The 13,630-nt window shown below is 39.1% G+C and overlaps 1 protein-coding gene across 2 annotated transcripts; it reads right to left on the reverse strand.

Moving 5' to 3' along the window:
- Positions 1-1,842: 1,842 nt before the first annotated feature.
- Positions 1,843-13,424, reverse strand: MANSC4 (MANSC domain containing 4). 2 transcript variants are annotated; one of them, XM_068560764.1, is made up of 5 exons: positions 13,308-13,424; positions 9,739-9,793; positions 7,877-8,425; positions 5,141-5,275; positions 1,843-2,729 (listed from the first exon to the last, which is right to left on the reverse strand). In XM_068560764.1, the coding sequence occupies exons 3-5, from the start codon at positions 8,103-8,105 to the stop codon at positions 2,056-2,058; spliced, it is 1,038 nt and encodes a 345-aa protein (XP_068416865.1). In that variant the 5' UTR covers positions 8,106-8,425; positions 9,739-9,793; positions 13,308-13,424; the 3' UTR covers positions 1,843-2,055. The 2 variants fall into 2 exon arrangements, with proteins under 2 accessions (XP_068416865.1, XP_068416866.1); XM_068560765.1 differs by lacking the exon at positions 13,308-13,424 and adding an exon at positions 13,213-13,274.
- Between the last annotated feature and the right edge of the window lie 206 nt (positions 13,425-13,630).

The following is a 13,630-nucleotide window of genomic DNA, read 5'->3' on the forward strand; positions in this document are numbered from 1 at the left end:
TAATGTATACAATGAACATCATATTCATCCTTACAATGAGGATTCTAGGGGACACTTTTTGCTGTACTGATGATATGCAATCACTTCTGACTTCAAACTCTTAAATTTCATAGCTCAGAAGGTGCTTAAACACATAGGCAACTAAGAAATAGAACAAACCTGTTTTCTTAATTGTAGGGAGCTTTAGTTTTTTTCTTTGCATATTTTCTTTCCAAAATTGGTAAATATGTCATAATACTTGACTATTACAGATTTTTTTCCCCAAAGGTCTGGCTAGTTTCAGTGCTGGAAAAATTTCGATATCATGGTTATTTCGTAAATGGTGGTAACAACCTTAGCCTTAGTTGTTGACTAGGCCCTGTGATCTTTGTTTCTTAAAGTTTTAAATTCTATTCAGAAGTTCTCTTTGGTCCCTTTGGCTTCCAATAAGGACATGGTTTGTAGGCCCAGTCGTTTTTGTCTTGGCTGACTGTTCAGGTCGCCTCTATAGTCTAAGTTTACTCAGTTTATCTGATGGTCAAAGGTAGGGGCTGAAGAAGAGTAGGAGTGTGTTTGTTTTCTTACAAAGGTAAATATGCTTTTCCCAAATTATGGTAATTTCTATAAAACAATTAGCAATTTTAGGGAACAAATAAAATTCTGAGAAATCCCAAGGAAGAAAAAACTTTTTTTTTGGCAGCCCTAGTTGGAAAACCTTCAAACAGTTTGTATATATTTGAAAGAAAATTAAATAACCTTTTAAAAGAATGTATATACAAATAATTTTTAAAGACAGCTTCCTGAATAACTTAAATATTTTAAGGTAATTTAAATCTTGATATCCCCCCCTAAATTGCCTGAGTTTTTTCCCCTAATGTATTAAGAAAGAAATTGATAACATTTATGATACTTATTATGAATAGCAAATGAATGTAAATCGATTACATTTTAAAAATTCAGACTTTCATTTGTGGTTAATATTCTGAGGGAAGAATACTATTTTATTAATCTTATAATAGGATTTCCTCTTTATTCATTATGCTTAATGGCTGTCTTTTAATGTCTGTTCTCACATTAAAAAATATTTTCAGAGATGAGATTAAGGGCCTAAAGTTTAAGATCATTAGAGACTTGAATTACAGTTTTCTACACTTAAGAGTCAGAGTATAAGATTTAGGGGGTGAATCTGGTGTAAGTGGACAGAGCTTGAAATACCTAGAGCTAATATTTGCACCTGGGAAAACAATTTATACAACTGAGGGACATAAACTAAAACTCCCAAGATTTATTCAACAGAAGTCAACAGAAAACTCAAAGATCTTAGTGCCATAATTATTGAGAGTCATGTCAGTTTTAGAAAAAGAAGATGATGGGTTAAGCTTGAGAAAGATTAATCAATTGAACATAAAATATTATATAAAAATCAGGAAGCTTTTGCTCATGGGTTAGTAACTGTAATCGTTTATAGTGCTTTTTTGCTCAAGCCACTAAAAGATTTCATTAAAATATGTGACAATAATATGACCTTGACAGGAACCAAATATGATGTTATGGTGTTTTCCTCCCTGTATCTTTTTTCCACACTCATTGAGAAAATGGAGGCTTGTAGTCCAACAGTGATTTTGAGCATGGACTTTTGAACCATGTTGCCTATTAAGTCAGGCTTTGCTACATACTAGCTGTGTGACTTTAGGCAAGATACTTAGCCTCTCTTTCCTCAGTTTCCTCATCTGTAAAATGTGATAAGAACAGTATAATAGTTAACAGTAGCATACTTATCTCACAGAGTTCAAGGAATCAACAAGCTAATACATGTACAGCACTTAAAGCTATCTCTTACATGGTTCTGAATAACTGCAGAGATCAGAATTTTGGAACTTCAGCAAAAGGTACACTGTTCAAAAATGGAAATAATCAAAAAAGCAATTATGTTTATCAAACATTGGCATTCTTTAGAGATTGGTAAGAATGGGTATCTGTGCTTTTTATTTATTTGTTTTTAATCAAACTGCCCTCGTCTTACAGAAAACTAAAAATGATTCTCTTAAAAGCTTACAATGCTCACATCTTTTACCATTAAGAGCGCTCCTTCAGAATGGTACATTTTTTAATTTGCTTGGATCCTGACTTTCTCTGTCCTAGTTTATACTGGCCCTGGTGCTTTCGACAGCATCCAGATGCCAGGATGACTACACAACAGCAGAGAAAGATGACAGAGGTGCAGAGGGCCACAGGAACCAACCACGTCTTGGAAGTCACAGGTGCCCCATCAGGTGTTGTGTCTTCATTCTCAGATGTACGGTTTCTGCTGTTGTACCCTTTGGTTTTGTTCAGTAATTGTTTGCTACTGTTGAGTTGGGATGGAATAGGCATATGAGAAAGTTTTGTGCCTATAGGCACAAAGAAAGGAGAAATAGTCTTGTTGTCTGGATTGTTGATGAACTCAGTACTGGCTGACACCATATTTACGTTTGTGGTAATGGAGTCATTCAGAGAAATGAATCTTGCCCAAGAGTCTGTGGTTAATTCCTTGGAATACCTAGTATTATTTGTGGTTGCAAACAAATCTTGATATGTGATTGATGATGGAGCCTCTACTGATGGTAGCATTTGGTTTATCATGGTCGTTTGTTGTTTATCTAAATACATAGCTTTTAGAATCCTTAGTCTCTCCCGTATGTTAGATGAAGAACGGGTATTTAGATATGTGGGCAGTGATTGTTCAAAAACCAGCAAATCTGGATCTACACCTGAAATATAAATGAGGCATCACTTAAATTTTATTTTTAATTTAGAAGACAGGACCTTATAAAGTACAGTTTGGAGAAGTCTTGGATTTTGCCACTGTAAGTTATTGAACTAAGCTAATTTCAAGTTCCACCACTGCATACTTCTGAAAGGCTTAGAAACATACTAGCCACGTTTGAATTTTTCTTAACTTTCTAAGACACTTTCTGTTGCAAATGAACTTGGCTACATCACATCCTGGAGAAAACTGCCAGGGCTTTTGCGCAATAATAGCAGTATTGGGCAAGAGCTGCAGAAACAGTAACCATTTGATATGTGTGACATATTAAAGTCAAACAAAATGGGGCCTGAGAAGTGTAACTATTCAAAATTATTAGCAGAGCCCTAAATCTCATCCCTTCCCAGTGCCTGAGGGTCCACTGCCTAAGGGCCTTCAGTGTTCTCTCTCTTCTTGTAAAACTCCTTTCCCTTTGGCTTCAAAAACTCTCAACAGCTTTACAGTTGTCACACTGTTTCCCTTTCAGTCTCTCGAGCGTGCTCGCTCTCTCAACACACCACCACCTACTCCCTTCCTTTCCTTTCTGACTTCGTTTTGTGCCTTCTGTCATTTTGTTTCCATCCTCACTATTCTGCCAATTCTGCTTCTGGGGTGATCAGTACTTTCCCTGTTTCCTGGTCACTGTATCTCATTGCTTTGGCTTCTCTCTTGTTCTTGATACTGATGGCCACCTCTCCTTGCATTCTTCTCCCGTGACTCCCTGGACCCCAAATTCCTTTGGCACTTTATCTCAGGCTGCCTGCCTCTCATTTTTCCCTTCCTTTGCTGGTTCCCTCCTTGGTCCTCACTGATTGTCCTATAATCTTTAGTCTTTAGTCCTTGGTTTTCTGCTGTATTTCTCGTCATCCCATACCAACCACCCTCCCACCCCCGGCCACCAAGAGATTATCCTCATCAACTGTCACCACTACATTGATGGCCCTGAAATCCACATCCCCAATTTTTTCCTCTTTCTTGAGCTCTGATCTCATTTCTCCTGTGCTCTACTGGAGGTTCCCACCTAAACATCTCACATCACCGCTGGCATTCTCAAAACCGTCATCTGGTCTGCCTCTTTGTCTTTTTCAGCGGCATCATCATTCTTCTATCGCCCATGCTGGACTCTGCACTGCGACGGGATTTTTGACTCCTCAGTTCTCTTCTTCTTTATCCAAAAAGTAACGAAGTGCTATCCAAGCCCTTCCCAATATGCTAGCAACCATCCCTCCTCTTCGTTGCAACTACAGTCACCTTGTCCAGATATAACATTATCCTGACTGCATTTTCTAATCTGCATCCTACATGTAATTTTCCTGGACTAAGATAACCAGACATCACTTTAATGATAGTGTTTTCTCATGAAATACCTTTGTTCGTTCCATATTTCTGACAAAGTCAAACCAAAACTCTCCTCTGTCCTTTTGTTACCTGGCCTGCCCTATCCTACCCATATTTCCATTGCAGCCCCAAACGTGCCCCTATTGGAGCCACACCAGTGTTTGTGCTTTCCTGGGGTGTGATACGGAGCTCCTTATCTTGCCTCTACCTGGCCTCTTCCATGAAGCCTCCTCTGAATAATTGAGCTTTCTTTAGTCTCCCCTTCTTTTGAGCCTTTGTACTTGAGGCGGTATCACACATTTTTGTATTTAGTTGTATGTCTTACACTAATTGTAAGACTTGTTGCATCAACGAGATTAGAAGGAGCTCGAGGGCAGAGACATGGCTGTGATCTCCTGCAATGTGGAGCACAGCATGGGGCATTATGTGTTCAATAAGTACAGATTGATCAAGAAATTTACCTCCTTTGTATCGTGTTGGCAAAAATCTATTCTTTGATGTTTACTGATTTGTACCCTGAGATTATATACACGGGAAAGGACACTTAAATATGTATTTTTCTAAAGGAAAATGTAGTCGTTTTCTTGGGACCAATGCTATGCTAATGTGTGGCAGTAAGTGCATTTCCCCATCCCTGACACCCATCTTTGTAGAATCCTTGTATACAGCATCAGCAAACCTCAAAACTGGCATTTAGCATTTTCTTTATTTCCTAGTGGTATCCTTAACCACTATAGTAGAAATACCTGTTTTGGTTCTTGCTGAAGGCTCTTGGAATAAATGAAATACAATGCTCTTGTTCAGTCACATATGATTTGTTATCTGGGATGAACTCATCCTTGCCGAACATGCCAAATTAATGGGAATTTCCTTTTAGTTTTCTGCCTTGGAAGCCCCAAACTTTTCCAGACAGAGTTCACTGGGAAATAATGATTTAGATTCATACATGGCTACTGCCAACCAATTTCTAGGTTATATGCCTCTACTAAAATATTACTGACATTCTTCAAAATACATACAAAGGACATAAATCATTACCGTCTGTTATGTTGTATAAAATGGCGCTGGTTCCGGGCTCCAATATGCAGCTCTCCAGGGTTGGGCAGTGAATATGGAGGCAGTTGACATCGTCATGAATAGGATCGTGGAAGAAGACAGCCAAGTTACAGGAAACTGAAAAGGAAGCAGGCAAAGTACATCTGCAGATGGTCTTGATTTCTGCAGCTTGATGAGCTCTGAGTAGCTTACATTTCTTTCAAGAACACTGGATTAACAGTACGTTGCAGGGCTATGTTCAGACATCTTACAGAACATTATGAACTATCGCAAATGCTTCTGTGAATATGGGAAAAGGCCTCTTCAGAAGAAAATAGCTACCAATATTCTCAGTCATCTTTCACACATCCCATGCTACACAGATTACCTGGAATCATTTCCCGGTCCCAGTATTTTATGTTCAGGAAAATCCAACTGGCTACAAAAACCTCTGGGGATTTATATAGATCAGATTTCTAGATGCAATACCCTCTCAGAATACTAAGGCACTGAAGTTCACCAGAGAGAGAAAAGAGGAAAAAAATAAGACAAAGCCTGTAACAGAAGGGGGAGTCATAGGAAGGGCAAACACAGTAATGACCCGTGTTGTTGGGAGAGGCCCAGGTGGCGTAAAGGCAGCAGGCTGGGTGAACATTACCTTGACCCCGACTGCAGGTGTGTGCTAGCCCCATGCTGCAAAGCCACGTCCAGTGAGAAGCTAATCGGTGTCATTCAGAGAGGAAGGGAGTAGACAGACCAGGTGGTTAGCATTTGGGATTCTAGTGGGGAGGGGCTCATCACTTGCTCTTGCTGGCTCCCCTTTTCTAAGTAGATTTGCTCCATAAACGATACCGTGTTATTTCTGGAAGGTCAGATTTGTTGAATGCAAATCTTCAGTCTGTCCTCCTTTAAGTGCAGCACAGATTTTCCTCCTGCTGTAGTGTAGTAGGAACCATGTGATGGGAAATACTCATTGGCCCAAAGGTATCAGCTTCTTTAATAAAATGAGATTACGGAGGGAGAGTGTACGATTACCAGACCTCCGAGTGTGCCTACAGCTGCTGTGGAATTGCTGGCAGAACCTGCTCTGCTTCTGTGTAAGGTTAACTGCGGGGGTTACGTCTCCCCTATTACTTCTGGGACACCCCGTGTTTCTACACACTGTATTTTTCCAGAAGGAGAAAGAATAGGACAAAAGTCAATTAGTAATACATTGCTAATACATTATAGATTACAAATACATTCCCTGAGGACTGTGCTGTAAAGTTTAAGGAAAAGGAACAAAGAATATTCAAATTTAGACATCTAAATTTCTGATAAGAAAGTAGTGGATGCTGTAGGGAGCAATTTTTCAAGATCTTTTACATTCTTCATGCATATTTCAGAGTCCCAGCTCTGAGTAGGTTAGCTATTGTAGGATTGTGCATTTTAAAGTTCTGGCTTCTAGGTAAAAACTGGGATGTGTGTTCATGCCTCTTCTTCTTCTGGAGAAAGAAAGCCACAACTTGGAAGCCACAGAGGCTCTGAAATCCTGGAATTCTACTGGATGCTTTTAGTATCCCCGGAAGTCCAGAGGCCACAGCTTCCCTGGTGTGGAGAGTCAGGTAAATTCATGCCATGGGAAAATGCTGAAAAGGTATCAACCCTCCCTCATCTCCTCTCGGTGAAGGCTTCTGGGGTTATAAGCATCTGAAAGCAGAATATCTAGATTTGCTACCTTTTCCAAAATTTCCCTTTAATAAATTAATTGCTCTCTTCTGTGCCTGATTAACTTTTGAGGGCTAAGCCTGTGACAACGTCTCACACTGTGGTCTCTTGACCGTCGGTTTAGATTTTCCAAGGAGCTCTAATTTGCATCCCAGAAATCTTACATGGATAATTGGATAGGAGGCATTGACAATTAATGTCGGTAAGAAAACACGGGAAGAAAGTGTGGAACAACAAGAGAATTATTTTAAAGTACTGTGTTGCTTTTGTTGCTTCTTTCCAAGTAGCTTTCAAATCTTGGAAAAATGAAAAATAAATGAAGTCTTTAATCAAATGTAACTTGAAATTCTGCAACAATGAAATGTTTTCCTAATTACAGGCCTTGATTATATTATATGAATGATATTTAACCCTGAATCCAGATTTCAGACCAAAAAAAAAAAAAAATTCTGTTAGGATATTTTGAAAACTAACTTTCTCTCTCTCTCTTTCTTTCTCTCTCTCTCTCCCCCTCCTTTCCTTTCTTTTCCTCTTTTTCTAGTTGACATATATTTCCCTATTTCTTTCAAAACATGAACCACAATCTAAATTCCTGTTCAATACATCCCCACACTTGGTCAACCCAAGCAAGCACATTTCAAAAGTGTGATACGATACCAATATCACCAAAAGAACCTTGAAAAGGAAATATTTTTGAAATCATATATGCTATATTCTGGGCTATAGAACTATTGTTAGCCAGCCCTCAAGGCAATATTTTCATTTAGCACTTTAGTGAAGAGAAGAGGTTCCCTGTTACCCGTAGGTTCATAGCCTCCCGGGTCATTACTAGATTTGTAAATGGAGCCTGCACTGGCCCCAGCTGCAAAATCAGTCTCAGTGTCTCTCCGTCTCTGCCCACTCCCTCATCCCAGGGCATCTTCTCTAGTTCTCGTCAGCTGTTCACTGCACCCTCTGCCTAAGGGTCCCTTCTTAGGTCCTCATTTTGGAAGTTTCCCCTGATCTTTGCTCAGGTCTATCATTGACACTTACCATCCTTCCTAAGACAGCAGCTCTGACTGCACTTCTGACCAGTGCTTTCGGAATAATACTTCAAGAACTGGGCCCCCAGCTTCTGAGACTCCTCCAGGTCAACTAGGAGACCTGGGAAGCGTCGGATCCAGCAGTCTCTGTAAAACACAGTGGGTGAGCAGAGAGAGTCTGAGGTCCACCCCATGCTTAAGAGCAAAATCACGTCTGCTGCCACGACCGCCACATGCATCTCCCTGGGATGAAGACTCGGCAATAAGTCTGATGACCAGACAGACGCTGAAGCTGACCATCAGGGTTTAGAATGGTTTCTGGAACTTCAGCGCTGTTGCTAAGGGAGAAGGCTCCCTTGGAACTCTGTGAAGGGTCACTTTCTAGAAAAATGAAGCGGCTCTTTGACTGCACGTTGATTTTTCTTTTGTTTCTTCCCAGTTGCACCCCAGGTGAACATTTGACTTGATGCTGTTAATGCTGAACACTTTCCAGGCCATTTCAATACTCTGTCCTTTAGCCTTTGGAAGACGTAGATTCTTTCCTCTGCTTTTATTCTTTCTGTGAAAGTGAAGTCACAGACACCTTTTACTAAGTAAATATAAAGGCAAGTTGAAATCCTAGCCAAGAGTCTTTCTGAGGAAAACAATAGTTTAGTCACTTGATGTCAGATAAAGGAAGGATCCATTTCACCAGAAACAAGACATCATTTTGTCAGGACACTTCTATAAGGTTTTTTAAGAAACTTGTGACTGCAGGGTTTTGTTTTTTTCAATTATCTTCTTTTCTTTGATTTGACGTACTAACATTCAGGTTCACTAGAAAACTAGTTTGAGCATGGGTTTAAATTCTTTGTTTTTGCAAAAAAAAAAAAATCGAAAGTAAATGAAGACTGAAAATGAAATCAAAAATTTAAATTTTGCAGTGATTTTGAAAACACTGAATATGAATCCTGGTCACTTCTTGGTGCCAGGCATTTTTTGCAAAGGCCGGCCACAAGCGTTTTAAAAAGAAGATTAAAGATCCAGCCAAAAGAATATCCTTATAATGTAGATGGAGCACAATACCCATTAAAGTGTATTTTGTTCAGTCAAGACTAAAAAGCGTAATTGAAAATTGTGATGAAGTTCAAAAGCATAATTGAAAATTGTGATGAAGTTGCCTAATCTGTTTTCTGATATTTATGTTTTCAAGTTACAAAGAAGTCTTTGGGAAGCACATACATAAAGGCATCTCTGAAGCAGATGTGGTTACAAGAAATATGCATTAGGGAAATAATAGTTTTAAATTTCTACATATTAATAAAGTTACTTCCACTGCAATGCCAAAATATTTGAAAAAAATATTAAAGACAGTGAAAATGGCTTCCTTTGTGAAGACTGTGTGTTCCATATCCCATACATTCCAAGATGAAATTAGTTCAAAGCATGGAACTGTTGCTTTTTTGTATCCATTTTTATACAAAGCATTAGTGGTAATTAGTTCGGGGCATAAAGTACCATACTGCTCTTTTAAAAAAAAAAAAAATGAAACTTTTTCTCTCTTGTGATCTGTTTCTCTTATACTTTTTTGCACACTCACTCACTTACTTGACACAAAAATGTTAACATTCTTTGAACTTTCATCTCTTCACCTGTCTACTAATAAGTTTAATAATCATCTTTTGATTTTTAGAAGCACAGTATTAACGATTGATAATAAAGAGGATGACAGTCAAAAGACTGAATAGCTTAAAAAAAATTTCACTTTCTGCTGAGCAAAAATTATATCATGGACTAACACCTAACCTTCCATAAGCCACATAAAATGCACTAAAAATAAAAAATATTTTATTCTAATGAACTTCTCTTAGAAAGCAAGTTTCAGTTGCTTACCTGCAAGCAATCTGACTGTTTCATCTGTTCACAGGAAAGAGGGAAGAGAGGTTTCCTAAAGGCAAAACAGGAGACAGATGAGGAACAAAAGAGTACTCCCTGTTTTACCATGAGGTTCCATAGCTATTTTGATTAGTTCATGCCCTGGGGACATAAACCGTAAAGTCAACTTTCTAACCTTCTAACCTCCACATCTTTCAGTCCCATTAAATGTGGTTTCTTTCCTGTGATATATAATTCCTTGAAGTTCTCATGTTCCCTGCAGGGATAATGGAACAATCCACAGTTGTTTAATCCTTTTGCTGTCAGATGATGTTCAAGGGGAGACCAAAGTTGCATTTTAAAGAAGCTACAAGTTCCAATGTAAAAGCAGGCTCTAAAATTTTAAAAATAAATTTTGGGGTGATTGATGAACATTGAGTCTGGAAACAGATAACTTCTTGGAGCTGGGTATTTTGAAAAGGAGAGATTAAAAACTGAACAGCAGGGACAGAGGGAGGAAACTTCAACCAACTGAGATGTGGAGCAGAAACATCCCCCCATGAGCCTGATTCAGTAGCTCTGGTGTGGGAACCAGAATTCTTATTTTTATAAAAAGTATCTCAGGTGATTTCCTAAGATGTTTGGAAAACACTGAAATAGGTGACTGAAATAAGTGAAAGTTTTGCCTACATGAAGTGCTCAGCCTGGATTAAATAGAATCATTTTAAGAACTGTGCTACTTTAAACTCATTTAAATTGCCCCCTATGCTTTAATGAAAGCAATATATTTCAGTTTTGCTTATTAAAAGAACAAAAAAGAAACAAAGTTGATTTAGAAGTATTGGAGGGACTAAAAAATAGAGGTAAACAATTTTTAAGTGGCAGTGAAGTAATAGCATAGGTTTCCTAAATTCAAAAGATTAAAAAACAAAAAGTCAATATGTCATCCTTATTTTAAAGATGCTAATTGTAGTATTTACTTAACATTTTCATTTCATCAGTTCATAAAATTGGTGGAAATCATTTTGTAAAATGGGGCCTGAGAAATTAGAATATATCATTAATTATTAAATTGACATGCATTCACTTAAAAAAACCCAAACCATACCGAACAGTACAATAACAAATAATAACCATTCAAGATCTTACAATGTTAACATTTTGGTAAACATCCTTCTAAACATCTCCATTCAAAAAATAGATACTTATATACAATTTTACAAAAATGGATTCACACTGTTTCAGAAACTGTTTTTTAAAAATCCAGTGTAAAATTACATGTTCAGTGTCTCTAAAGAAAGCTCTACATCTAAAATTGTAATAGCTCTATGGTATTTCATTCTACCCATGTACCAAAATTTACTCTGAGCCTTAGCTGTAAAAGAGTATTAAAATAGATTATAATCCACAAAGAGCACTTACAACATGTAATAAACTTTCAATAAATGTTAGCTACTCCTAACATTATACATTGTTTTTCAATTTATTATTCAAAGCAACACTGTGACAAACATCTTGTACTTTGATTTTTTTCCATTCTAGGTCAAAAGGTATACCTTCCATAAAAATTCTTGAAGCAATAGCCTAACTCTGTGTTTGACCATTACTTTAGGCTTTTGTAAAACAGATCATGATGTGTTTGAAGTGAATCATGGTGCCACAAAGGCCACTCTTTATTATTCATTAATCAGTGGATAACTATAAAAGTATACCTCCAGTTACAGACAAGCAATATTTTCATGAAGCTTAAAAATAATTTTAGGTCTTTTGTAAATAAAGTTTCTCTTGCTTTGACTTTGCATTTCTAGCTTAACAGAAAACTTACTTTGTGAGTTATTCAAATGACTTGATCTTTAAGAGGCTTTCAATTCTAAATGACCTTATGTCAGGGGCCAGAAAGCTTACAGGATCAGTGCCCAGTACTGTCAAGCTGACACCCCAGATTACCTGCCCAAGATCTGCTCCGATAATATTACTGTCCGTGAATTGCCTTTCTAATGCACGTGATTTTTTTTTTTTTTTTGGTCTGTTTTTAAAAAGCAAGAAAATACCAGTCTGAGGCATATCTGTGATGGCTGGGAAACAAAAGCATCCACTGGTGAAAGATTCTAAAGGGACCGAGGAGAGACCAAGAGCCTGTTCTTTGCTGCCTCACTGAATCTGGCACTGTTGCTGATGGAGGGACAAATAAATCCCAGGTCCAAGACTCTGACACAGGGGGCAACTTCCGGCAAAATTTCCCCAGTTAAATGCCTAATACTGGACGTGGAACATTAGAGGATGCTAAATTCATGACAACCTACCCCCAAAAAACCTTAGATGTCTCCACTACACGCTCATTGAGAACAGAAGTGCGAAAGGGCCAGGTGAGAACTGAGTTTTATCAGTAAGGATTTAAAGGCCAGGTGAAACAAGGTGAAAGCTAGACGTTTTTCCCAGGATCCAAGAAAATATCTTGAAAGAGGCAAGTCATAGGTCCATCTTTGTTTCCTTCACTTTTCCCAGGGAGGCCAGAATCTACTAGAATTTTTTTCTATGTCTTCAAAATTTTAGTTTCTTGTTCATGGTGTATTATAAAGAAAATAAGGGATGACAACACCTCACTATGAAGCTGTTAATTACACAGGAAGAAGTGCAAATGTAACCGAACAATGTGTTGAAAGAATTTCATGTTTTACGATGCGACTTTCTTCTCTGTTTTTTAACCCTTCCCCTTCCTAACATAAAATGTTAATTAGCTTTGTAGGAGGTATCTTTTGTTTGAAAGAGGGGGCAATGTACTTATGAAGAAGTTACTATTTAACAACTTGTCATTCATGAAGAAAGCTAAAACTTGTTAAAAAAAAAAAAAAAAAAAAAGTCCAAATACATATTCTCTCCCCAAGTAGAGGACTACTATTTGGTTCTCAGTCTCTGGTCTGAGAAAGTTTCCAAGCGGTTTTTGGTTAAGATAAGGGTGAAAACACACACACACACACACACACACACACACACACACCTCCCTCCCAATACTATCCCTTCTACTCAAAGGTAACCTAACAATTACCGCCTACTCCCCCTTCTGAGGATTAATTTATAGCTCAGGAGCAGCACAAGATCCTTATTACTTGGGGTGAGCTTTCTACTTGCAATGTTCGGTGTAAGAAGATGGGGAAGAAGTATCCTTCCTTATGAAGTCCTCAGACTGTAAGGGCAGGGGTAAGGGAGGGGTAAGAGGGTGGCGAGAAGAGCCACCTCTGCAGGCAAATACGAGCAAAAGCGGCCAGACCTTTTTGCCCAGAGGTAACATTCCGTGATGGCTAGTCCAAACAAACTGAAATTGGGAATGCAATGGCTGTTAGAAAATATTTAAAAGAAGGCACGTGATCTAAATTTATTTAGTTGAGTTGTACTTCTTTCCTTTAATAGCATAAAGAGAACAGGCCGCAGCAGCAAATACAAGCTCCTCTGCTTCCCAGCCCTTTCTATCGGGAGCACCCGGTGCGCCGAGACCTGCAGAACCTGCTGCCATCTGGCTGGCCCTTCTTCCTGCAAGATGGCTCCTACGCGATGACCATCCCGAAGAATCAGCTCGAGGTGCCACCTACACGCTCAGAGACGGCCCGTGTGCCTCGGCACCCCGGGACACGATGCAGGACTCGACAGGACTGGCGATCCCAGATGTGATGTCTTTTTGACTCCCGGACCCCGACTTGTTTCATCCCCTTCCTCCCACGCCCGTTTCTTTTCCTTTTCCCTTCCCGCTGGTAAGGCGCCTTGGAAGAAGAGGCAACCGGCTTCATCCCGCCTTCCGCGCGCCCGGAGCATCGCCGCAGATCCGGCGGGCTGCAGGGTCGCGGCGCCCGGCGCGCGGGGGCGGCGGCGGGGACGCGCCTGCCCGAGGCCCGCAGCCGAGGCCCGCCACCTCCTA

Source organism: Eschrichtius robustus, chromosome 13, assembly GCF_028021215.1.
Source record: "Eschrichtius robustus isolate mEscRob2 chromosome 13, mEscRob2.pri, whole genome shotgun sequence".
Lineage (NCBI taxonomy): Eukaryota > Metazoa > Chordata > Mammalia > Artiodactyla > Eschrichtiidae > Eschrichtius > Eschrichtius robustus.